The sequence below is a fragment of the Dipodomys ordii genome, unplaced genomic scaffold (genome assembly GCF_000151885.1).
Source record: "Dipodomys ordii isolate 6190 unplaced genomic scaffold, Dord_2.0 Scaffold205, whole genome shotgun sequence".
Lineage (NCBI taxonomy): Eukaryota > Metazoa > Chordata > Mammalia > Rodentia > Heteromyidae > Dipodomys > Dipodomys ordii.
In genome coordinates, this window is record NW_012267421.1 from 543,984 (window position 1) to 571,379 (window position 27,396).

The 27,396-nt window shown below is 45.4% G+C and overlaps 1 protein-coding gene across 1 annotated transcript in view; it reads left to right on the forward strand.

The window, feature by feature from the left end:
• Window positions 1-27,396, forward strand: part of Fam188b (family with sequence similarity 188, member B) — a 90,217-nt gene that overhangs the window by 10,123 nt on the left and 52,698 nt on the right. The window contains exons 3-5 of the mRNA XM_013035127.1: window positions 523-749; window positions 2,083-2,329; window positions 9,494-9,894. Coding sequence (XP_012890581.1) covers window positions 523-749; window positions 2,083-2,329; window positions 9,494-9,894 — 875 coding nt within the window. The remainder of the gene's footprint in view (window positions 1-522; window positions 750-2,082; window positions 2,330-9,493; window positions 9,895-27,396) is intronic.

The window sequence follows — 27,396 nt, forward strand, 5'->3', positions numbered from 1 at the left end:
GAGTTTGAACTCAGGGCTGGGTTCTGTCCCTGAGCTCTTTTGCTCAAAGCTAATACTTAACCCCTTTGAGCCATAGCTCCGCTTCTGGTTTTGGGGTGGTTAATTGGAGATAAGAGTGTCATGGACTTTTCTGTCTGGGCTGGCTTTGAATTGTGATCCACAGATCTCAGCCTCCTGAATATCTAGGATTACAGTCAATAGCATCTGTCTTATAAAGTTATTCTTGAGGGTTGGGGGGGGAAAGCAGATGAGATTTGCTCTGGCATTCCTCTGTTCTCATAGTTTCCTATTATTGTTGAGTTGTGTGACTAGTGCATTGGTTGATAGATCTTCTAGGGGTAAGGGTTTTGTCTTTATTGCTACCCAACACAGTGCCTGGCATATATACAAACCAATATGTGTTTGCTGAAAACATGGAAATGTGAAAACATGAGTGAGAAGTTAGGCAGTTTATGTCAAAGAACTTTTCACCCTCCCCCTGACTCATACAATTAATGATTTTTTTCCTTTTCTCAATAATAGGCAAAGGAAAATCCCCTAAAAACAAGCCTTGAACTCATAACCAGATACTTTCTGGATCGCTCAGATAGCAATCCAACTCAAGAAACTCAAATTCCTGCACTCGCAGTTCCAAAGAAGAACAACAGATTGCCACTAAGATGCTCAGAGAGCACACTTGTAAACATATATGACCTGGAGGATGAAGACATAGGATGGAGAATGTCACATTCAGAAGCAAGCAAAGCCAGGTGTCAGCTCTTCCCATTTTAATCTGGGGTCAGCTTCCTGTTGATGCTATGATAAAGCACTGTACACCTTGTGGACCTGTCAGGGAGCACGTTCCAGAGGAGCACAACCATCAGCACATACAAAGGCTTCATGGCTTACAATGGATGACATCTTAATAAACCTATCAGCTATTTTTCCCTAATGACACTAGACAGACAACCTCTCCCTCCTCCTGTCCTGATGGCAAGGGTCTTGGTTTACCCCATTGTCCCCCCTGCACCGCTTCTGTGGGTACTGTCCCCAGGCCTCTAGTTAATTTGACGTGAGACTCTGAACTTGGTATAACACAAATCAGGTCAGGCTGGCCCTTGCTGAAAGGGCAGCAGACAGTTCCTGCTGCTTTTAGGAGAAAACATGAATTCCCAAGGATAACTTACAAAACCTTGTCTGTTACAAGCCCTTATTGCTCACTCAAGCACATTTGCTTCATAGTCTATGTGCAGGCCTGGGGCACTCCTGTGGTTCTGTGCCTACTCAGTTTCTTGATTCAAGAAAGCCTTGGCTAGAGAACCTTCTGGATTTTCCTAGGCTGGCCTGAGCATTTTTCTCTACACAATCTGTCCCAATCACAGTAAATGAGACCGCTGCCCTTCTGTGTGCCTTGGGGCTTGATAGGCAGTGTAGTGGAGAGGTATCAGTACTCAGGTATGCTAGAGGCCAGGGGTAGCCCACAGCCACACTGATCTGCCAGTCAGAGGAGTGCTGACTTCTGAGCTATCCCCAGTGGGTTCCTTTCTCCTAATTTCTCTTGCTTTGTCTCCTGGGCTCAGTCTTTTGCCCTCTCTCTCTTTATTATTCTTCTCATACATTGTCTTCTCTCCCTTTCCCATGTGCTACCTCTCTCTTTTCTCTCTCCCCTCTCTTTCCAATGTGCTTTCCCTTCTCTCTTCTCTCTCCTCTCTCCTCTCTCCTCTCCCCTTTCTCTTTTTCTCTCTGCTGTGAAAAGCTGGGGAGTACCAAGCTTGATATAAGTTTTCTCCACTGCTGTCAGTGGTGTGTTTTCCATGGTCACTCGTGTGGGAGACCAAGGATGCTTTTAAGTCCCAAGGCATTGAAGGATGCGAGCATGACCATTGTCTTATTTTATTTGCTGGTCTTATTTCCTAGGCTGGACTTACTCTGAGACCAAAGTATTTTCTATTTTTTACCTTTTGTAGTGCACTAACTAGTTAGGAACCATTATTTAGTTATAAATCGGCCTATTGTGAATGACAGTTAAAGGTGGAGTTTGCTATCATTGTTGCTGATTGAGTCAGTGGACTGACACTATCTAACAGAAACATTCCTTTGCAGACATGACAGTCATGATGGGGATGTGCTCAGTAATTCTGTGTCATACAAAAGGCCCATACACAGAGAGAATGCCACGTCCACAGGCCCAGGTGGAAGCCCCTCCTTGACTTCTATGTGGGAGAAGATGGTCCAGCTTCCTTCACCAGAGCCTGCCATGGATGGGAAGAAGCCAGGGGAGAAGACCAGGCCGAAGGCTGGCCTGATTGTCCGAGGCATGATGGCTGGGCCCATGGCCAACTCCCCACAGGTGGGCTGCTGTTTCTGCTGTCTTTAGACTGGGCTTGGGGGACCACTTGTATTTGTAGGGGCCTCACAGCCCCCAAGTGGGGAATCTGGGTGGGGGTAGAGAGAATGCATGCTTCTATTTCCCTGGATCTTCCAGCAGTGACCCCACAGGTCCTTAGGCAAGCCTCATCTCTTAATCTCTTCCCTGCCCTTAGTTTACCCATCTTGTCAGTTAAGTGGATGCTGTGATTTTGAATGAAGCACCCATTTTTACCTGTCTCTCTATAGTTGAAGAGTGGAGGACTTGTCTGTCTAGAGGACATTTTTTTTTAAACTATACCATTTAAAAAGGGGAGCAGAAGCTGGTGACTGACACCTGTAATCCTAGGTACTCAGATAGGTCTGAGATCTGAGGATTATAGTTCAAACTAGCCCAGGCAGGAAAAGTCCCAGACTCTTATCTCCAATTAATAACAAAAATCTAGAAGTGGAGCTGTGGCTCAAGTAGTAGAGCCACAATAGTGCCCAGGCCTTGAGTTCAGGCCCGAGGATCAGTGCCCACGTGTACACACACACACACACACACACACACACACACACACACACACACACGAACAAAAATCCTGTTCTTTGAGTTTCATGGGCTTACTTTTGTTTACACACACACACACACACACACACACACACACACGAACAAAAATCCTGTCCTTTGAGTTTCATGGGCTTACTTTTGTTTTTTCTCTTTCAAAAAATATTCCAAATCACACACACACACACACACACACACACACACACACACGAACAAAAATCCTGTCCTTTGAGTTTCATGGGCTTACTTTTGTTTTTTCTCTTTCAAAAATATTCCAAAAATTTTACATCATTTTTTTATGGCCTCCTTTGGGGAAGGGCCATAGTTTGGTCTTATTAGGTGGGGACTTTACTGAGTAAGGATGTGAGTGTGAAAGGAGTTCACAAAAGAAAGAGCAGAGAAGCAGAGCAGAACTAGCACCAGCCATTCTGGAAGAGTAAGCAGAGCTGTGGCAGTTGTCTGTTTCGTCTCCCTCAGACTCATCTAGCTGTATGTTTGAATGTGAATGTTTATGGCAGCCCTCTCCCTATCCCTTCCTGATCCTGTGGAATCTTCTCCTGACTCAAGTAGACCCTCTCCCCGCCTTTGCCTGATCCTGTGGGAACTTCTCCTGATTTACATAGGCCCTCTTCCTGTCTCTGATCAATCCTGTGGGGGTTTCTGATTCACATTCACCCTCTCCCTATTTCTGCCTGATCCTTGGGATCGTCTCCTGATTCACATAGGCCCTCTCCCTGTTTTTTCCCATCCTGTGGGTCTTCCCTTGCCTCTGCCTGATCCTGTGGGATCTTCTGATTTATATAGACCCTCTCCTTGCCTCTGCCTGATCCTGTGGGGTCCTCTCCTTGCCCCTGCTGAATCCTGTGGGGTCTTCTCCTGATTCACATAGGCCCTCTCCCTGCCCCTGCTGAATCCTGTGGGATCTGGGCTCAGAGTTCTCATTTCTCTTGGCTGTTGTCTCTTTTTGCAAGGCAGTTATGTGAGATCCTTTCTGGCCTGGGTGGGGTTAGATGAAGGGCAGGAGAGTTTGCCTCCCCTGTGGTTCAGGCCACACTGCGATGCCACGTCTTACCTTAGGTGTCTTGTTGAAGAAGGGCATCACATACTAGACAAAGTCCACAGGAAATAGGCTGGGAAGATGAAGTGTCTGGAGAAAATTCTAAGCTTTGAGATGTTTAATCTTGTACAGAGAAGTCTTAGGGGTAGAATGTAAGAGCTTTTTCACACATAGAGGTAGGGAATGTCCCAGTCCCAGGATAGCAAATGTGTGGCTTTCAAACTGCCCCTCTGTGATGCTGCGCTTGTGAAAGACATTATTAGTGGATCTCAGTACACTTTTTTCTTATGAAGCCTTGGTATGACTTCAGAATATCCCAGGCACCTTGAGTAATGACTTTCCATTGATGGATGAGTGGCATGTGAGCAAAAATCTTGTCATTGAGGGTTGAATCCGTGAGCTCCTGTGAGTGAGGACCCATTAATGTCGTAGGGAGCACGCAATTCGTACTGCTGGCCTTTGCTAGACTGAGTGTTGTGGGATTGCTTTTTAGACTCCTGAAAGCCAGCTGGCCCCGTGATGGCAGAAGCTGCTTGTGGCTCTGTGCTCCCTTGCTCTGGAGCAGGCTAGGAGTAGGGTAGAGTCACATGCTAATAGAAGCTTGATGTCCCTTGCTAATCTGCCAGTGGCTATTGGCCCCTCCATGCTGGAGCAGGCTGGGAGTAGGGTAGGGTCATGTGCTAAGTGATGTCCCATCACTGCTTGTCTGGGTGAGAATTCAGACTGTATCAGTAACTTTTAGATGCTTTAGTCTCAGGATCTCTTTATTTGTCCTAAATAAAGAGAGCCCAGAAACTGGTGTTGTATTGGTTGGATGATGACATTTACTATTAGAAATTAAAAGACTAAGATAAGAAGATATTTACCTACTAAATTATTCAAAATATAAATTACTTCATTTAAAAGTAACAAAATTTTAATGGGGAAAACTATTTTTCAAAACAGGGCTGGGAAGGTGGCTCAGTGGTAGAGCGCTTGCCTTGCATGCTCTAGGCCCTGGGTTCGATTCCTCAGCACCACGTAAGCATAAAGAAAGCTGGAAGTGGTGCTGTGGCTCAAGTGGTAGAGTGCTAGCTTTGAGCTGAAGAGCTGAGGGACAGCACCCAGGCCCAGAGTGCAGGCCCTATGACCGGACCCAAAAACAAAAACAAAAAACTATTTTTCAAAACAAAAAAATGAGATGATCAGTAACACTGTTTTGCATATTAAAAATCTCTTTAATGTCTGGACTTGTTTTTGCTGCTGCAAAAATGAGTTTGTTGCATTATGCTGTTTTAGTTGAAGAAAATTTGTCCAAAAATAAAGGAAAAAATAGTCTAGTTTTTTCAGAAAATTGGTGTTATTCACTTTTGATAATGCCCCCAAATAGACAAATTGTAGTGTGGTTTTTTTTTTTTTTTTTGACTTTCCTTTCCCTTTTAGGTTTTATTTTTGGGCCTGTCCTGGAGCTTGAATTCAGGGCTGGGTGCTGTCTTTGGGCTTTTTTGCTCAAGGCTAGCACTCTACTTACAGTTATAGCTCCACTTCTGGCTTTTTGGTAGTTAATTGGAGATAAAAGTGTCATAGGCTTTCCTGTCTGGGCTGGCTTTGAACCATGATATTCAGATCTCAGGCTCCTGAGTAGATTACAGGTATGGCTCACTAGCACCTGACTTTTATTTTTATTTTAGTATATATTAGTTGTACAAGGGAAGTTTCATTGTGATATCTTCACATGTGTAAATAATATATTCCAATTGATCTTACCCTGTTACTCTCTCATATCCCCTCCCTCTTCCTAAAACTATTTCAGCAGATTTCATTGTTCTTTTTTCATTCATACAAATAAACTAGACAAATTATAGTTCTTAATTTTTTTTCCTGGTCCTGGAGCTTTTTTGCCCCAGGCAAGCATTCTACCACTTGAGCCACAGCTATACTTCTGACTTTCTGATGGTTAATTAGATGTAAGAGTCTTAGAAACTTTCCTGCCCAAGTTGGCTTCAAACTGTGATACTCAAATCTCAGTAGAAACTTAAGCCATGTAAATCAGCTTTTTGTAATACATCAGTTTCCATTGGTCCACTTGCCCTTGAAGCCTTTATCCTGGCATGATTTCCTAATACGTTGCCTTGGTCATTTGGATAATGTTGGTTACTGAGTTGTGTGGATTGTCCAGATATGGATACATTTCACTGTATCTATATCATGTTTGTTGGTGTCACTACCCAGCATCTCAGAAAAGTTTTTAAGTACTTTAAAGCCAACATTGGCAGATAGGTTTTCCCAAGATTCTGATTTTTACTCAGCAGTTTGTGTCTTACCACTGACAACAGTATACCATATGTTTCCCTTGGTGTGACAAGTGCAATTTATTTTCATGAAATGCCTGCCCCATACCCCTGTCAATCTTGGTGGTTCATCTCTGGGTAGTTGAATGAAAATAGCAGCAACTGCACTTACTGTGCAGACAGTTGCAGAAGTTCTGACTGTAGTCCTTTATACTTAGCAGACCATTATAGAAGAGATGATTGCAGCTCTGACCAGACTGAATGAAGTTCATAGCATTCATGCTTAAGTATGGATTTTCTCAAGTGAAATTAGCATTTTATTTATTCCCTTTTATTGCCAGTGCATGGGGCTGAGGAATAACTAGAACCCACATGACATTTGGTACTGCCACCCTGATTTTTGATGCAGGCCAGCATTTTCCCACTGTTGTGTATATGCAGACAACATCATGGAGGCAAAGAGGTTGTGTTATTACTGTCTGAATAAGTTTTCTATTGCCATAACCATAACCAAATGCCTGACTCTGGATAAAAGAAAAGAGGTTTTTGTTTTTGTTTTTGGCTAGTCCTGGGGCTTGAACTCAGAGCCTGGGCTCTGCCCTTGAGCTTTTTTGCCGAAGGCTAGCATTGTACCACTTGAGCCACAGTGCCACTTCTGGCATTTTCTGTGTATGTGATACTGAGGAATCGAACCTTCATGCATGCTAGGCAAGCACTCTACCACTAAGCCTTATTTCCAGCCAGAAGGTCTTTCTTTCTTTCTTTCTTTCTTTCTTTCTTTCTTTCTTTCTTTCTTTCTTTCTTTCTTGTCGGTCGTGGGGCTTGAACTCTGGGCTTGGGTGCTGTCCTTGTGCTCTTCAGCTCAAGGCGAGCACTCTACCCCTTGAGCCACAGAGCTACTTCTGGTTTTCTAGTGGTTCATTGAAGATAAGAGCCTCACGGAATTTCCTGCCCGGGCTGGCTTTGAACCGAGATCCTCAGATCTCAGCCTCCTTCCTTCCTTCCTTCCTTCCTTCCTTCCTTCCTCTTTCTCTCTTTCTTTTTGCTTCTTCACATTTAAAGATTGAGAAGCCATGCTTGAATGGCCCCATCTGCTTAGCTTCTATGAGGGGCTTCTGGTTGCCTTGTAGCCTGCTGGATGGCATCAGGACAAGAGAGCTTGTGAACGAGATGGGAATGTATGTGGATCAGGAATTCAGGTTTCCTTGTATAAAAATTCTTTCTTGCAATAATGAATCTAGACCTGTACCACTTCTTTCTGCAGTTGCTGCCTGTGGACCTATCTTCCTTGTGCTGGGCTTTTCTCAGCACCTGCACACTGGGAACCAGGCCCTGGGGGATGCATTAGAATCATATCCACAAACATAGCAATGACTGCTGAGCGCCTGTGACTCACTCCTGTAATCCTAGTTACTCAGGAGGTTGAGATCTGAGGATCACGGTTCAAAGCCAGCCCGTGCAGGAAACCCCGTGAGATTCTTATCTCTAATAAACCACTAGAGAACCGGAAGTGGTGCTGTGGCTTAAGCGGTAGAGCGCTCACCTTGAGCTGAAGAGTACAGGGATAGCACCCAGGCTCAGAGTTCAAGCCCCACGACTGACAAAAAAAAAAAAAAATTAAAAAAAGCAATGACTGTAGTAACAATGACAACCAAAATAGTTTTGAGTTCCCAAAAAGGTTATGGGGAACCTCAGGGGTGAGTGGGCCACACCTTGAGAACTGGTGGGCCAGTGAACACCAGGTCCTGTCTGTTGTGACATTTAATTCTTCAGTATGTGTACTTTGTTCCTGCAGTGGTATGGGTAACCTGGACCCACTGTACTGCTCAGGGTGTGGCCGACAGCTTCTGCTTTTGGTAACTGTTTTGGGAGGCAAGGTTTCCCAGGAAACCTGAATCCTATGAAGGGCATCAAAAGATGTGAAGCTGGATTTTCCCTGGATTTTCTGGAAGCTCTTTGGTGCTTTGGCCACATTTGTTGGTTGCCCAGGAGAAAAGAGCCAAAGTGGGTTAGGCATGTCATCATTTCCACTACTAGGACAGCTTTGTGATTGAGGGTGAGGTGTCAGGGCTCCTTGGGGATGGTGACTAATACCTTCCTGACTCTGTAGGGATGCCCTGGCAACTTTGGGAGCGTGTTTACAGATTCCATTACACCAGAATCTACATTTGACCATTTGACACTGAATTATTTCTGGTTTTTGGAAACGCTGAGAGGTCTAGAAAAAAACCTAAACCAAGGAAATGCCTAGTAGGTTTATTTTTGTCCTTCACTTCCATTACTGTCCCACCCCCAGAGATGAGTAAGAGGAGCACTGATACCCCTAGTTAGTCACAGACAGGAGGAAGGCAATTTCACCTGATTCTTTTATTTCAAAAAAATCAATGAAATCTTTTTTTTTTTCTAGTCCTGGGGCTTGAACTCAGGTCCTGGGCACTGTCTCTGAGCTTTTTTTGCTCAAGGCTAGTACTCTACCACTTGAGCCACAGTACCACTTCTGGCTTTTTCTGTTTATGTGGTACTGAGGAATCGAACCCAGGGCTTCATGCATGCTAGGCAAGACTCTACCACTAAGCCACATCCCCAGCCCCCAAAACCAATCAGATCTTGAGTGTGACCCCAGGGTGGTCTTTTCCTTTACTGATTCACCATCTAGAGGGGCCTGAGATTGAGTGTTACTGGGGATCGGGAACAGTAAAGGTTTGCCAACTCCTGTGATGCCTGCTCTGATAAAGCGCTGCATTCCACCTACCTGCAACCTTTGGGAGGTGATAGCCACCGCCCTATCCACCCCCAATCCACCTCCAGCCTGTGGGAGGTGATGACCACCACTCCATCCCTCTCCAGCCAACTTATCTGTAACTGGAGGGAAGTGATGGCTACTATTCTGTCTACCTCCAACCCAAGGGAGGTTATGCCTGCCACTCTATCCACCTCCAACCCATAGGACATGTTGCCATCCTGTCCATCTCCAATCTGTGGGAGGTGATGGCTCTCCGTTCATGTCTAACCTGTGGGAAGTCATGGCTGCTACTCCATCCACCTCCAGCTGAAGCCCTTGTAGTAATGGTGTAAGGAGGGCTATGGACTCTGGAGTCTATATTTTCCATGGTGGTAGCATTGAGTGATACCTCCCAGGACTGGCAAGATGTTAAAAGAAGGGGTTGGAGAGGGAGCAGGCCCCTCTGGGGAAGGGAGATGGGGGAAATAGATGTATTTATTCCAACTCCAGTAGGTGGGACCCTCATTGCCTCTGTGGTTGCCCCTCAGGACTCTTTGCGCAAACGCTCTCTGAGGCGATTTCCACCCTCAAACGTCAAGACCCAGCCCACAGAGGAGGAGAGGCCATTGGTACACAAGATTTCTGCCCTTGCCCCCGCCTGTGCAGGCTCTCAGGGGGTACTGGCTTCCAGCAGCAGTTCTGCCTCCAGGAGCCCCCCAGGCCAGCAGAGCAAACCCATCATGGAGAAGCTGGAAATTACCCCCAGCAGACAAGAGCAGCCCCTACAGGACAGACTCAAGCTGAGGGGTCCTTCAGAGGACAGCTCAGTAGAAGATGGTCCTGCAGAGGTACCCTGGAAGATGCACTTATCTGGTGGGAATTCAAAGACCACCCAGGAGCTACTGGAAAGAACCTTCAAGCAGCAGGACAGCCAGGCTCTTCCTCTCAGGTGAGCTTGCTGAGCAAAGATAGTGACTTTCCAGAGTGCATGCTGCTCAGTCCCTTACGGCCTCCAGGGGGTCTCTGGGACTCCTCAGTCTCCCATTGTCAGCCTGTGAAGTGGGCTGGGTGGGTGGTGGTGATCAGTTAGAGGAGAATGGAGTCAGAGGTCATACCTCCAGGGGCTACAAGATATATCCAATCTCTTCTACTTCTTCCCCTCGGTGAAAGAAGGCTTTGATAGACGGCTGGCCCCCAAAGAGTTGCTGCAATCAGCCAGGCTGCAGCCACTCAGTCTGGCTCTGTACACAAGGTGTTTCCTTGTTTTTAGGTACAGTCAGGAATTGACTCCCACCAGCCTCCTTGCTGACATTTTTTTGCCCTGTTCCCACTCTTATTCTCTTGCAGTAGGACTGTATGATTCCTGTATGGATATTGATGTTCTACTAATTGTGCACCCCTGGTTGGCTAGGGTATCTTTTTTTTAACCTGTCATTACATTTGATTATGTGGGATTTTGATGAGTAAGTTCATGAAGGAAGCTGGCTGAGAGATTCCTCCCTCTTGAGACTACCTAATGATGAGGGAAGTGGCCATTCGGTTTCCCTTCTCTTGAAGAGTTAGTGTAAGATTGTTATACTCCCCTCCCCTCTGTCTCCCCCTCTCTTCTACTCTTTGTTGTGTTGATCCTGGGGCTTGAACTTAGGGCCAGGGCACTATCCTTGAGCGTTTGTGCCCAAGGCTGGTGTTCTACCACTTGAGGAATACCTTTACTTCCAGCTTTTTGCTGGTTATTTGGAGATAAGAGTCTCATGGATTTTTATGCTCTGGCTGGCCTTGAACTTTGATCCTCACATTTCATCCTCCTGAGTAGTTAGGATTATAAGTGAGAGCCACTAGTGCCTGGCTTGTGTTGATTATTTGCTGATACAGGGTCACATTTTCTTCATGCCTAGGCCAGGCCAGCTTGGACTTTGATCCTCTTATTGGTGCTTCCTTACATTGCTAGGATGACTGATACATGCCAGTATACCTAGCTGTTCTGCTTCCCTAGTACCTGGGATAACAGGCATGTACTACCATACCAGTCATTGGTTGAGATGAAATTGCCAGAACTTTTTGCCCAAGCTGACCTTGCGCTGTGATCCTCTGAACTCCCAACTTCTAAGACCTAGTCTAGCTTGTTTGTTGAGATGGGGGTCTTACTAACTTTTTGCCTGGGCTGGCCTCAAACTGATTCTACTGACTTTTTTTCCCAAGCAGGTGAGATTACAGATGTGAGCCACTATGCCTTACTAGTATCTATTTTTCTTTTGAGTTTGATCATTTTTGCCCTGTTTCTTTGCATTTCTGTATTTTAATTTAATTGAATTACATTACATGTAAATTATTATACTGGCTTTGGTTAATGTTAGCTCCCTTAAAGAGGATTTAATTTCTTTTCAGTAGATATTAATCTCTTATTACCTTTAGACTTAAAATATTACCTCTTATTCAGTTACTTGTCTAATAACTTTATTCATCATGTCCTTTGTTGAACAGGAATCCTTAATTCTATCATAACTAACCCCTTGCTTGGCACATGATTTATACTTTAAAGTCTCCTTTATTAAATTCCTTCTTGATTTTAGATTTTAGTAAGCTTCTCCTACATTTTTTTCTATTCACATTGTAGTATTGAGCTTTTCTGTTATGTATTTAAGCTTGTGTATTTGTTGGGATGAAAAAATGTACTTTCATTTTTTCTCTTCATAGTAAGATGAATTTTCTAGCACTGTGTTCTATACATGGCCTTTTCTTTCCTGATTGATTTGTGAAGCCACCTTCACTTTTCACTGAGGTCTACAGACAGGCTTTGTCTCTGAGCTCTCCAGTGTTTTTATGGGTCTTTTTCCTCCCTCCCTCCCTCCCTCCCTCCCTCCCTCCCTCCCTCTTCTTCCTTCCTTCCTTCCTTCTTTCCTTCCTTCCTTCCTGTTCCTATGATTTTATAGTCATTACCTTAGTGGAGCTAGTCTTCTTCCTCCTGCCTTCTGAGTTATTTAGTTGTTTTAGGTCTTAACTCTTTTTACTGGCCTTTCTAGTTTCTGTCATCTAACATGTCTGGCATGTTCTTGGAGAATGGCCTGACCCCTTGCTGTGAATGTCTTGCTCCTGATGCATCATGACAAAATCATGATGTGACTCTACTCCTGTATTTTCACCTCCATCCTGTTTTATTATTTCCGTGGCACCTTGCATCTTCTAAGATTCTTCCATTCATTTACTTGTCTATTATGGTCTCCTCCACAATAGATTACAAACTTTATGAAAGCTGGAATTTTTATTATATTCCTTGTGCTCACACAGTGCACTCAGTGAATACTTAATACTACTATTTTAACAACAGTGGTACTCTAAAGGTGACTGAACTTTGGATATTGGTCTATTTTGTATAAACACTGGTTTACATTCTATGTAAGTTTATTATTTTAATTTGCATAAAAGTTTAATGAGGGAAATACAGTCATAATCCCCATTTAACAAATGAGAAAACTCTCTTGGGAGTACTTTATCTGTCCAGGTCATGCATCTGGTAGGAGTCAGAGCAGGCGTTTGAACCCTGCTGCAGCGTGTGGTGAACACATGATGAATGATGTCAGTACAGATCCCTCCAGGCTTGGCCTGTGACTGCTCAGCATGAGCCCCCAGTGGCTGGAACTCATTGCTTCTATAGCACCTTAGTGTGACTCCCCTGTTATGGTCCACTTAACTCAGAGAGCTTTCCTTGCCTTGCCATCCAGTGCTAGAATTGGTTGTACTGGGAAAGGAAAGAATATCAAACCCAGTATTGGTGAGCACATTGTTACTGCAGACAGGGATACAGGAGAGTGACCCATATCACATGGAAAGGAATGTCTCAGAGCCAGGAGGCCTGACTTCTCCAGTACCAATTTGGTCTTCATTCTGTCCTTACTCACTGGTTGACCCTGGGTTCATTGTTTTCTCTCAGTGTCCTCAGTATTCCTGACTGTAAAACTTGGCCACTGAATAGATGATCTCCAAGCATTCTCCCAGCTCAGTGTATCTTGTTGGCTTAAAATGATTACTTCCAGGTGCTGGGAAGGTGGCTCAGCGGTAGAGCACTTGCCTTGCATGCATGAGGCCCTGGGTTCAATTCCTCAGCACCACATAAGCAAAAAGCAAAAAGCCAGAAGTGGCGCTGTAGCTCAAGTGGTAGAGTGCTAGCCTTGAGCTGAAGAGCTGAGGGACAGCGCCCAGGCCCAGAGTTCAGGCCCCACGACCAGACCAAAAAAAAAAAAAAGATTACTTCCAGAGGTCTTCTGTGACCTCTGCATGAATCATCCAGTATTTACTAAGAATCTGCTGTATGCAGGGCACTTAGGGGTATGACACATTGGCTCTGAGCCTAACAATCTAGAGTGACACACTGCTCTGTTCTTCATAGCCACTGTGGCCTTGGACCCATTATTAAACCTCTAGGGATGACATAAGCCTTCTAGGAAGAGGGGGAGGTAAAATGCTTCCACAGTCCCTCCTAGCCATGATCAGGTGAGCAGTAAACAGCAGTGTTTAACAGTGTTTAACTTTTATTTTGGTCAAACAGTATCTTATCATCGTTTTTACTTCTTCTCTTCCTAACTCCTCCTTCTTTTACCACTTATCCTGTGCTTTCTGGGCACCATACTAAATGTATTAATTTCTTTTAATACATGAAGGTAGTTGGTGGCTTTTTTTGTTTAGGGGAATGGTTTCCATTTACGTAGCATTTTCCCCAACTACTGAATTCTAAACAAATTAAAACAAATAGTATCAGGAAGACTGTGGTTAGATATAGTATCTTTGTGATAAAAAGAGGTGAATACAGGGGCAAGTCAAGAAGTCTGGTGGGCTCAAAGCTAGACCTGGATGGTTTCTCCCAGGTGTGGAGGGCCTCCTGGGAAAAGCAGATTGTGTCTGAGGAAAAAGGCATGCCTATTTAACCATATTTACCCATCTTTTAAGTCAGACTTCTTTTAGGGAAGAGTGTGTGAGGGGAGAGTGGAGCAATGATGCTCTCTCCCAGAGGAGAAATGGGCCTCTCTGGGTCATCTGAGCCATCTGCTAGGACCAGGGGCTGGATGTCAGAGAGTGTGGAGAGACACTGGATGTATTTGTTTCCTGTCACTTGTGCAACAGTAACCACAGATTCAGCTGGAGAACAGTACTGATTTATGATCATGCTGCTGTTGCTGGTGGCTCCTTCCTCTGATTTCAAAGCCAGCCACACTGGCTGAACTACCCTTAGGCTGCCATATTTCTGTGTCTCCCCCTCCCTCCTTCTCCTTCCACTTGAGAGGACCTGTCGGACAGCATTCGACCCTGGTTTCCCCAGGCTGCTTTCTCAGGGCAGATGGTTTGCGTTTTGGTTTCATCTACAACCTTATTCCCTCTTGCCAGGCCACTTAACCAGTTCAGGGGTTGGGATTAGGATGAGATCATTTTTATACCTATGATTAAGGGCAGCTGTTTCTTTTAATATTTAACATTTTTCAGTCTCAGTATAGTTTCTTCTTGCTCAGTTTCCCTTCCTACCACTGTTGGATAGTTTGTGTCATTTTTTATCTTTGCTGGGGGTGGTGGTGGTTCTTCTTTTTCCTCCTCTTCTTGGTTCTGGGATTTGGACACAGGGCCTCATGTTTGCTAGGTAGATACTTTATCTCTGAGACCTGCCTCTAGCCTTTTTTTTTTTTTGTACTAGTTAAAATTAGTTAAAAGTGAGATCAGATCTTGCATTTTGCCTAAGCCTATGCTTGGACTATGATCCTCTGATTTTACACTTTCCATTGTGGTTGAGATGGTAGGTGTTTGGCACTGCATGTAGCTTCCTTGCTGAGGTAGAGTCTCCAGGCTGGCCTGGAACCTCAGCCTTACATGTAGCTGTGATGACGGATACATAGCACTGCACCCAGTACATAGCTCCTTTTCATCTAGGTCCAGTGTGGACAAAGAAGCAGGAAAATTCACAGCTATAGATCCAGAGAGTGTTTGCTGTGATGAGTCTACAGAGCTCAGGGTAGGTATTAATTCCAGGAGTACTTGTGAGCTTCACCTTGGAGAAAGTGGATATATTCTCAGAATTAAATTTTGAAGTTAGAGTCAGTAGAACAGAAGTTTGTTTGGAATTTTAAATAGGATGTTTTAAAAAGCAGAGTGTAATAGATGCTCCTTTAGGACCCACTTCAGTTCTCACCTGACTGTTGGGCTGGAATGGTTCTCATTTTGTGGAGGGAAAATGGCCCCAGAGAGCAGAGGGGCTGCGTTAGGGACTCTACAGGTAGATCACAGCCCTCCTGTGAGCAGTTTCCAATTTGCAGTACACAGGCTTTCCTGAACTCATTACACCTCCATCACAGCTGCCACCAGCCCACCTGTGATGTCCTTGTGGTCATGTGCTCCTTGCCTTGGTTTTGGGTAATTCCCGAAAAGAAATAAACACCAGAGAGCAGTGATGGGGAGCACTGAGTACAGGACTGCTGTGTTATAAAGGAGGAGCCAGAGAAACCTTCAGTGAGATACCTGGGAGAAAGCCAGGAGACCAGAGGGAGGGGGATTACCCTTCAATCCTAGAGACAGATCCCCAGGGAGAGTGGGTCTCTGCATCAGCCTGCTACTTGCTGAGGCTGGCTTCGGTGGAGGAGGAAAAGAGGTAGTGAGAATATACCTGGGCCTAGTTGTAGGGACTTGGAGTCCTCTGGAGCTTAGGTGTTTCCTTCTGGACACAGAAACACTTTGGGGGCTGGGCAGTGACCTGCTGTGGTCTTACTGATGTTTTGATGGGATTCTTGTGGTTGCACGTTGAGAATGAATTCAGGAGGCCAGCATGGAGGGAGGGGACTGACTGTAGAAGTGTTTGAGAAGGAATTAGCTAGTGGTAGTTGGGTCTAGACAGTGGCAGTATAGGTGGTAAGATGACGCTACATTGTATGATAGGTGGTGAGATAGGGCTACATTGTATAGACATGGAGATTGATTTGTGGCATAGATGCTTCTGCCTCTGTTTGCAGAGGCAAAGATGACCCATGGGTTTTGGCTGAACAGGCACAGAATTGACTGTCCCTGAAACAACGAACATGGGAGAAATAGGCTTAGGCCTTGGCCACAGGAATGGCACCCTGCTGCTGGTACACCATGCTATTTTCTCTATAGCAGGTGAAGGACAGACTTGGGGGAGGGAGGAAAGTAGGAACAAGCTGCCTTCTAAGCTTACAGCTCCTCATGTCAGCAGCCTCTTTGCTCATTTACCCTCACTGGGTCATGTCCTGGTCAATCAATGAGACAAGAAGTATCTTTGAATGCCTCTTGGTGTATCAGCCCTGCTGTCACTGGGGATGTTGAAAGACAAGTGGCTTCGTGTGTTGGGAAGCTGGGGCCTGCTGGGAGGTACCGTGGTGCTGAATAGGAGGGACGACAAGGAGGGATGCTCTTGAGGTCCTAGAAGTATTGGGCATAGAGAGGAATTAGAGAAATTTTCATGGGGAAGCAGCAGCACTGGGCAAGGAGTGGTGGTGAGCTTGGTTCCTAGGTGCCCTCTTGTTTGCATCCTGGAAACAATGGCTTCAAAAACCTCAGAGCCCTAGACTTTGGCCTGATCCAGAGAGACAGGTCTCCTCTGGCATTGTGCTGTCTAGGTTTTTAGGTGTTTTGCAGAAGAATGGACAGCAGGTGGCAGTAGATCCATGTGCATCTTCATAACACCACTGATGTCTGCTTGCCTCAAAGCATTTCATTCACCAGCACTCACCAAACTATGGCTCATAAGCCTGGGGGAAGGGGAATGTATTCCAAATCTTCTTGGGGCCTCTGATCCTTCCCAAGCCCCCAGATCATGAGTACAAGCCACAGACCGAGCCTGTATGCGTCCAGAGGGAATAGATTCTGCTGGCTTGGTTTGCCCCTTAGTGGAGGATGTGGCAATACTGATTGGTCCCCTCACCTGAGCATTCTGAGTCTAACATCTTAATTCATTCCATTGCATTATTTGGACTTTGATCAGACCACAGAAACTCGTACATAGCTGCCTTTTGTGACTTGCTTGACTGCCAGACACTTTCCTACATGCTGGTTCTCCCACAGGACTATGGGCTTTGGGGAGTCAGCCTCTCTTTGTAACCTTTTCTGAGGTCTCTCTTCTGTGACTGGTCACCCCTGCACCCTTCAGCATGTGCTGCATTTGATCTTGTGATTGTGCCCAGTCTGCAACAGAACCATTTCTTCTAAGCCTGGCTTCTCTGTGGTAGGTATAGGACACTTGACATGAGATGCCACTGAAGTGCATGTCACAGGCTACTTGAGGTTCTTCTGGGGGGCTCATGGCTCCTGCTTCTGTGTGGCTATTTTAGCTCCATGTTCCTTCAGTTGTAGGTTTTTCTTTTTTGGTCCGGTCGTGGGGCCTGAACTCTGGGCCTGGGCGCTGTCCCTCAGCTCTTCAGCTCAAGGCTAATGCTCTACCACTTGAGCCATAGCACCACTTCCAGCTTTTTTTATTTTTCTGCTTATGTAGTGCTGAGGAATCGAACCCAGGGCCCCATGCATGCAAGGTAAGCGCTCTACCACTGAGCCACCTTCCCAGCCCTTAAAGGGTTTTATTTTATTGTTGTTGTTGTTGTTGTTTGGGTTTTTTTTTAACTGTATTTTTTTGTCTTTTCTTTTTTGGTACTGGGGATTGAACCCAGGACGTTGCACTGCTAGCAAGCGCTTTGCCACTGAGCTACATCCCAGCCCAGTTGTAGGGTTTTTAAGTCTTTCATCCAATGGATCTTCTGGGGGAAAGAGACTTCCCATGACACAGATTTCCTTTGAGATAAAAAAAATATGGCTATCAGCAGGTAGAAGGGTTAGTGATCTCATTTTGTCTATCTGTAGACATTGATATGACAACTCCAAGGTCTTCCCATCACTGGGCCTTATTGGCTCTTCCTAAGGTCCCTGAGGCCTGGTGTGTAGGGCAGGGAGATGTCCTGTGCTATCAGAAGGAAGCCATTGAGAGACTCAGAGGTAATTTTTGGAAGTTGAGTGTGGGAGAGCTGGGAAAGTATTATTGAGATTCTTCTTTCCTGTGTACTTTCTTTTTAACTCCAAAGCTGTCTGCCAGATAGCTTTTACAGGTCCCAGTTACTACAGCCTCAAAGTAAAAGCCCACAGGGAGGTCAGTAAGATGAGGTCAAGGAGTGAGGCAAGTAAGGTATCAGGACACAGCACATCTGGAAAAAGGGCAGTCACCTTGGAGGGAGTGCTTCCTGGAATATTGCATCCTAAGTCTCCTCCTTGTTACACTCTCATCTGGGCCTGGCTAAAAGAGTATGCCTTTTGTTCCTTCAGTGTCATGGGTACCTCACAGTATAGAGTAATACTATGAAGATTGGACCATTTGCTTGTCTTTCCCCATCTATATCTATAGACTTGCAATAACAATGTTGAGTAGCTGAGAATGGACTCAGAAAGGAGAAGGGAAGAGAAGATTTTACTGATGTTCCGTAAGATCAATGTTATAAAACTTAAAACTGATATTTAGTAGAATTGAAGCAATTTGAAATTTCATCTTTCAGGTTTTTTTATTGACATTAATTACCTCATTAATTTTTTTTGTTCATACAGTCATTTAACGAACTAATCACCCAACCATCCAATCAACACAACCATCCTTCCATTTAACCAACCAATTAGCTTAACCTACCAATCAACCAGCCAACCAGTCAACTCAACCCAGCCAACAGAACCAGCCCCAACAAGCTACCCGGCCAGCCAAACCTCTCCACCTATCTGCTCAAATTTCAATACCCTATATTGGCCATCTGAAATCTTGCCTTCCTCAGGATAACTTCTTCTTGATTGCTTCCTTGTTCCTAGATTACCACTCAGAGCACATACCACATTGAAGAAAGTTGAATGAGCTACTTTGCTCCTCCTACTGGGCTGGTACCAGCTCTGCTTCTTCCAGTGTTACTCAGAATTGTTCTAGTAAATAACAGTGGAGATGAGTTACTGGCTTTGCTGAGTTGAGTGAGAAGTGAAATGGTGAAGTATTTCCCTCTGCCATACAACTTACAAAAGAACTGGATTAGTGACCTAGAAATGACAGGCAGTACCTTTCTTGGGCCAAATAGATGATGCTACTTGAAATACCTTTGAATCTTATAGGAGACAGTTGCCTGGGTGAGGCAGGGCTGAGTGGAACCTTGAAGGCTGAGTGGCACTTGATTAGCCTGGTTGAGGATGAGTGAAAGGTCTATTTCTTCTCTTCTTTCCTCCTAGCCTGGGATGTTTCTAAGGAAGAGCTGGCTGGTGTCCATGGGTCTCATTCCTAAGGACCAAAGTGGCTCTTTGGTTCCTCCTTGGCTCTTTTCCCTAGGGTGTGCCTGTTCAGACATTTCTGGATGGAGCGCTGTGGGAAAGAGCAGGGGCCTGTGTGCTGAGTTCCCCTAAGAGATTGGAAGGGCACAGAGAACTAGGGAAAGACGGACTTCTTTGTTCCTCCGAGAGCCAGAATCCTTCCCTGTCATATCCCATTCTGTCTTAGTGGAGAGGACACTGTGATTCCCTGGTTGGTTTTTCTAAGCTAGCCAGGAACAATTCTATGCTTTACTCCCAGAGAGAGTGGAAAAGATTGCTTTGAAGCAGTTGAACCACTGGCATTTTGGACAGTTTCTCAGATCACAAATATGACTTGCCAGGATGGCTTCCTGCATGTGGATGGCCAGATTCTGCATGTGTGCTTCATTCCAGAAAATTTTACTTTGTTTTTTCTGCTCATTCCTCAAGAAGTTACTAAAGTCATGGGTTTCTTTCATTTCCGATTCAGGCCAGACTTGGCCATGGACCTCTTAGAAGTGGAACCTTTTCCCAATAGAGTAAACAATTTTTTATCTTAGTCTAGATGCACTGTATTTAATTTTGTTCAATTCAGTGAAACATTAGTGAGTACTTATTGCTAGTTCATAAATGGTGTTGGGGAGAGATGTGGAAGGTGAGGTTCTTGTCCCCAAGGGCCTGAGGAATCTTTGCACATATGTGCCCCAATATTAAGTGGGGGAAAGAGACAATGACAGGGAGATGGCCAGAGAGCAGGGATAATGTTGGAGATATTATTGAGTACTCGCTCAGAATTTGACCAGCACTTTTAAGGTATTGCGTATAGTACCTTATTTAACTAGTAGCAGCACTACGAAGGTTTTTGGATCCACTTGACAGGTGGGGAAACCATGGCACAGGATGGTCAACCAGTGTGAGTCTGTGCAGGAAGTGTGGCTGAAGAGGTATCCTCCACCCTGTCCCTGGCACCACTCAGACCATCTTCAGGAGGCAGGAGATCGGCAGCTTTGGGACCATAGGAGGCGGGGCATATGCTGGGTGGGATGCATGTGGTAGGGAAGGGGTGCTGTCAGTACCCCATTCATACTCTGCCATGCTCTATACTGATACTTGATGTAGTGATGATCCCCTCAGGCCTTACAAGTTCCTACAGTGCCTTTTAAGGCCTCAGTGAAAGAGCTTATTCTGCTCTTCAGTTTCTGACTTATTTGAAATTTGTTTCTTAAGCAGAGCTTTGTCAAGTTATGGAAGACTGCTAGTTGGGGAACACTGCATTTTATTGTATTGTAAGACTTTGAAATTCAGCTTGCTGTGTAACATATTTAGTAACTCTTAGCATGATGAGGTTGAAAAGGCCTGGATTTAGAATTAGATGGATTTAGGTTCAACTTCTAGCTCTGCCACATACTACTCTATTTTCAACCCCATGTGACCCAAGGTTTAGTTTCTTCATCTAAAAATTGGGTGATAATACTTATCTTTTTAGGATTATTGTTATGAGGAACAAATTAAACAAGATATAGAAAATATTTGGTCTACAACTTATTTTAATACCATTACCCCCTTCCCAATTTGGTCAGTCTTTTTTAGAGATGAATATGTTCTTGAGTAGGTGGGATTTTTGGGGGGATGAGACATAAGGTTGTCATTAGTTTGGGAAAGACTGTGTTGGCTGGAGGGAAATGCTCAGATACTCAGTGGGGCCTGTGGGCAATGGAGATGAGAGCCTGAGTTCCTGCCCCTGTGACTCACAGCAAGTGTCTTCCAATAGCCAGGCACTCAGTAAGCCCCTGGAATGCATTTGTGCTTGAATGGACTTGCCTTCCGGGGTCATTTCCCCTTCATGAGACAGGGAGCAGTAGGTCCCTGCTAAAGCTCGCATGTACCCTCTTTTCCTACAGCTCTCCCACGGCCCTGTTTGCTCTGTGGGTTGGAACAGTGGCTGCCTCTGGAGCCCACATGGCTGTGATCTTCCATCTTACCTTGCTGCTCTGCCTGGGCCAGTGCATCATTAGCTTCAGTGAAGGGCTGGGCTGATGAAGTCTTTGAGAGGAGGCTGTATTCCTGAGTGATAATGTGCCTCCCAGTGGTCCCCATCTTGTTCAGCTTCTTTCCCTGTAAGTAAAAATTCTTTTGAATGAGCAGAAAAGTCAGTCAGGCATTCTGGAAATGTCGCTGGCGGAAGCCAGTCCCAGAACTCTGCTCCAGCTGAGGACCTGAGACTGTTTGTGATGCTCATTACATTACATCCCCCTTCTCAAGAGCAGTGAACATTGAGTGCCCTCTTCCATGGAAGGCAATTTTGACAGGTGTCCAAGGGCCAGCCCTGGAGCTGCCAAGCACCCACCACACAGATTCCTCAGCCTAGATTCTTCCCTGACTACACCAAAGCTTCCCAACAAATCTCAAGTCACTTTTCAGCCTTGACTTGAATAGAGACCCTTAAAAACCAATACTTTCTAGGAGAGATTAGAGGAAGAGAAGTTGAAAGTATCCATTTCAGATCATAAACAAAAGAGGATGTGGCCCACTTAATATTTAATCAAGACATTAGAACTAATTCCTTTTAAAGACAAAAGGGCATGTGCTGCTGATACAGGGGTCTGGGAATGCTTAGGCAAGGGTCCTGGATTTAAAAATGTGTCATACAAATAAGCCCACATAGCTTGTGTAGGAGAGGCAGGCTGAAGCACTTAGAAGTGATATGTCAGGATGTTGCAACTTACTTTCAAATACTTAAGCAAAAAACAAAAAACAAGGGTGTGTGTGTGTGTGTGTGTGTGTGTGTGTGTGTGTGTGTGTGCGTGCACGTGCCTTTGCCTGCAGAGAGGGAAAATGTCAACTTATTGTGAGTGAAAGGTATGCTGGTGTGCATTTATTCTTCCAGTTCTTGTGGCTTAATGGTTTTCAAAATAAAGGGAGGTTGAAAGCTCATGGGACAGACAGGGAGAGGGGTAGTTAATGGAATCTGTCATATATCTCTCAGTGAATATCAGAAAAGCAGCATAATAGGGTTGTAGTGGGTCTGACATCTGAGTGAGGTGATGGCATAAAACCAGCTGCTCCAAGGAACCTGAGGAGAGGCCCCGGCCCAGCTGATGCTGGACCTTCAAGGTACTGGCAGCACTCAGAGGCTCCAGATGAACACAAAGCAGCCTACTTGGGTGACACTCCAGAGGGTAGCCCCCTCACCTGCCAGCCACCCTGCTAGGACTGAGACTTCTCCCCATCCTTTGGGGAGACATTTCCCCAAACCCTCATACTTTGATGATATCCACATACTGAGGCTCAGCGTGACATTTAAACAGTGGACTGCCTGACGTGGTTCTGTTTCAGATGTTTTTGTTTGTTCTGGAAGTTGTTCCAGATAACTTTGGTCACAGCTCTTCCTGTTGGCTACTTGCTGGGGCCATTGCTAACCCACATGATAGATCCAGAGAGGCCTGTGGTTTGGGTCTCTGTGGTCTGGGCCCCATCACTCCCACTTGGGTGGAGGGAGATGATGGCGGGAGGGTATAGCTGAACTCTGGGGATAGAGGATCTGTGTGCTCAGCCTCCCACAGCAGTGTTACATTCACATCCTCTGGAACCTGGGGGACTAGGCCCTTGCAAAAAGGCTTTATTCTGCTTCTGCAGTCGTTTTGCTTGTTAACTGAGAAAAAAAGATCAGGTTACTGATCTTTTTTTTTTTTTTTCTCTTTTACTTAGAAACTCATGTGGAATATTGTTACCTGGGAGGGTAACAATTTGGGAGGGAAACTTGCCTGTGCTAACACTTTAAATCCCTGCTTGCTGACCTCTTGAGACAGGCCTTGTGCTCCCCTGCTGTGAGGTTTATGGAAAGTTTCAGTACTATCTCCCTGATCCCATGACTAGCTGTGTTCTCAGCCAGCTTCTAGCCTCTTAGTGCATCCCCACCTGCCGTAGGACTCCCCACCCAGGAGCCACCTGAGAACCTCTCCTGAAAGGCAGGAGCCTGCAACTCTGAAGGAGCCCAAGAACACTCACACCCCATTTCACATGAGCAGCTGCCAGAAGAGGCACAAGAGGCAGCCAGCTGACTCAGGGACACCTCTGATTTTAGTTTAGAGTATGCTGGTCCCAAGTTGGGGCTGGCTTGTTCATGGAACATTCCACAGAAGTGTAGCACTCCCAAGTTTACAAAGCTGACTTGGGTTTAGAGCAACATGTTTCTCCTTCGTAGAAAGGCCCAGAGAACAGCCAGTCCTCTGTGCTTGGAGAGTAGGTACAGATTTCCTGGAGGTTCTTTTTTCTCGATGACAGTGTGAGTGGAAGGAAGAGTAGGAGCTGCCTTGGCATGGCCTTTCTGTCCTAACAAGGGCCAGACAGAAAGTCCCAGTAACCCACCAGGGTTACTCACCAGATGCAGAGGGCCTTGAATTCTGAGGATTCATGCATCAGTGAAGTGAAGACAAATGAATGAAAAAAAAAACTGGGGGACTTAACATCAGTTTCAGAGACCAATTCAGATTATGTAGGCCTGAAATTTATATAAGCTGAGCCATCTTTTAAGGAAAGGGGTATAAAAGTATCTCATTTTTGAAAATTTCCAAAATTACAAACCATGCTAACACATTTCTAGGGCCTTTGGAAGATAGTCCCTACAGCTTAAGTCCTGTTAATGAAATGGTAAAACAGACACTGTTCAGGTTATTATTATAATTCTAGCAAAGAAAGGACATTAAAACAACTTTATGAAATTTCAGACAGTTAAATAGACAGTAACTTGAAATTAAAGCCCTATCTTCAAAGTGAGGTGCTTTATGCATCACCTCACTGTTGTTTCTCATTGTCCTTATGTCATGATGGACCTGGGTTTCATGAGCTGCGTGTGGCAGGCAGTTGACTGTCTTCATTTGTAAAGTCATTATGCTGCTTACCATGCAGGACTTCTGTGAGAGTTAAATTTAAAAATGTGCTCAGTAAGTGCATGGGAAAATAGAGGTGCTTTCCGGGTAAGCAGTGACTACTTCAAGGGCACAGTTGATGTGTTGCAGAACCCGAGTGTCCGAGGGAGGAAGCACTAGCTAAGGGAAGTCTCACTTAACACCCAAGGCTGCATGAAGAAATCATGAGCTCCAAGAATACGATTTAAGCACAAGTCTTGCCATTCTCGAAGCAAACAGACATATCTTTGTCCTTCCAAATGGAGTCAAGCCTTGAGAGACAATGCTGTTTCAAACTCTGCTCCTGGCTCTTTGAGGAAGCTCACAGTAGGGAATGTTGTGTAGAGTTCAGAATGAAAATTCTTTATTCTAAGTTGTTTTTGCTATTCTTTGGCATGTTTAACCAAACAGAGTGGAGTGGATTGAATGTTTGCTGGGACCTCTTGGCATGGATTACTTCCCTGGATATGTTTATTTGGTCCTCGGAACTGTAAAGGGCAGGACTGGTGCTCATCATGGCTTCTCTTCACAACTAAGCAAACATCTCCACATAGCTTTCCAGTCCCCTTTAGAGACCAGTGGCAACTTTTCTGTAATGCCTTTCTGGCAGCCTGGCAGACTTTCCTTCCCTTTTATAACTCTGAGGATGACTTTAGACTTTCTGGGACTGGACCAAAGTTGCAGAGGGATCCTTTCTTGTCCTGGACTCTCAACCAGCTATGAGGAGACAGTCTTGGAACCCTTGCCCCTGGTAGAACTGTCCCTTAGGGTGCTGGTTCCACTCAGGAGCAGGTCAGGCTTTCCCAGTTGGAAGCATCATCAGTGGTCCTGCAGCTGCTATGAAGGCTGGGTCCTGCTCAGAGCCAGGGCTCCTGGGGCATGGGTAAGGACCTCCAGCATCAGCCTGCCCTTTGGGCTCATTCAGCCCCTTGCATTAGGCATACTTTGGTCGAATCTAACAGTCCATGGAGTACCAGGTTATGGTGAAGAAAGCTCATGGCTAGCACTATAATATTTGATGTGTCAGAAGAATGGCTACTTAGTGAAGTTGGCCATGTTTCAGGGATGAATTCTGTAGAGTGTTTCCCTCAAGAAAACATTTCATCGTGGAGCATCATCCTCTTTTTGTTGCCTGTGGATCAAGTCCTACCTCCTGTACCAGCCACCTCGTGAAGCTGAACTTAACCACACCCAGGAGACTTTAGCCCCAGACAAGGTCAAGAAGACATGAAGATAAAATCTTGCTGGATTTTCTCCCATCTGCCAGGGCAGAACATCTTATCCTCATGCATCCTGGGTCCTAAGCATGAGATGTGTGAAGCTGGGATGAGCTGTGTGGCTTTGCCTGCCACCCAGGGGATCTTGGGAGAAGTTCTTATTTCTCCTCCCCCATTACCTGCAGGCTGCCAGGTTGGGTTAGGTCTGGATTTGCTTCACAACCTGAGTACTAGATGTCGGTGCCCAGGTTAATTCTGAGCTCTCAGATTCCAGAGAACATCCACTAAATACCAATTGTATGCTAAGGCTTGAGCCAACAGAAGATTGGAAGAACAACATGAAAGAAGGTCATATCTAGTACAGTTTTGTTTTGCAAATTCTTTGAAGGAAGGAGACTAGGATTTTTGTTTCTCTGTTCCTGGAATGTTCCAGAGTCCATCCTGACTCATGGAATAGATATACAGGAAGGAGAATGTCGGACTTGATTTTGAGTCTTGCTCATGCTCTGCATACTTCTTGTTGAGGGCGCGTGCCAAAGCCTGTCAGGAGGGACACATACGGAAAGAGAGTTAAGCTGAGAAGTCATCACTCTGAAGAACAATGGTTCAGGAGGCAGGAGTACAGCATGTGTTCTCTCCAGCCAAACAGCCTGGCCCGATGGCTTTTCCAGGAGGATGCAGGGCCATCAGGACCCCCTCCACCCCCAATCTGTCCTCACCAGGCGATGCCTATCTTTGTCCTACCTTCGTCATCATGGACCCGGATGAGGAAGATGTGGGTATGCATCCCAATTCCCAATTAGGGATTTTTTTACTTATTTCAGGAAGATCATTTATTTGGATTGAATTGTTAAGGCAGATTGTTTTCACAGTGTTTCAACCAGAGAGCTTTCTTACAGGAAATATCAGACCAGGCAATTATAGTCAAGTTTTCCACATCCTTAAGAGGAAAGGAAAGAGAGAGGGAGGGAGAAAGGGAGGCCATAACATTTTCTCTATATGTCTCAAGTCTACGCCAGAACACTAACCAGTGTGGGCATTTACAGAGGTCACCACATGTTGTGAACATAAGAACACTCGGTGACTTCTGGATAACCCAGTCCCTCTTGAGACTGCATGTTCCTTATGATTTAATTTTAAAAACGCCTGCTGATTTAGTGGTAGAGGGAGGTGGAGGAAGCCCTCACAGGCCTGGACACCTCCCATCCGTCCAACTGGCCCTCAGCAGTAGAAGCTTGGGGGTACGCCTTTCCTCTACCAGTACCCATAGCTGACCCTGAGGGCTAGGCCAGGTGACCTCCCAAGGCTGCCCATCCAATTGCGGCTCTGGACCTCATCTTTCCCTTGGGGGAGCACTTGGCTCGGGCTCCATAGGGAGCCAAAGAGAAATGGGAAGTGGGAAAGTTCTGAGGAGAATAATTTCGATTTTTTTAAAACCTTTTTTGTATCAGCTTGCTCTCAAATTTGTGGCTCACAGACCTTTCAGCATTCAGTCTTCTGTGCCCACCATCTAAGAGCAAGGATGCAGGATAGGGGGGCTACAAAGGGCTTGGAGTGGGGTGGGTCTGAAGGGCTGAAGCCCAGGACTACTAGCCCAAGAGGGCTGAGGCAAAAGTGGAGACAAGACTCAGCTGCTGCTCATTGGCTTGCCTGCCCTTTCCCTCTGTGGAAATCCTGAATTCTGCACTTCCCCCTCCCCTCATGTATTTCAGGTGTAAGTCCTTCAGGAGCTAGTGTGTTCTGGTTACTCTTAAGTTTTTAATCATAATTGTCTAAAAGTTCAAGTTTAATCACTATCTTGACATCCTCAAAAAATGAAAGGGCTGGATGTCAGTGGTTCATGCCTATAATCTTAGCTACTCAGGAGGCTGAGATTGAGGATGGTGGCTTGAAGCCAGCATGGACAGGAAAGTCTGTGAGATTCTTGTTTCCAATTAACCATCAAAGAACTGGAAGTAGAGGTGTAACTCAAATGGTAGAGTACTAGCCTTGAGCAAAAGAGGTAAGGGGAGGCTGGAATGTAGCTTAGTGGTAGAGCGC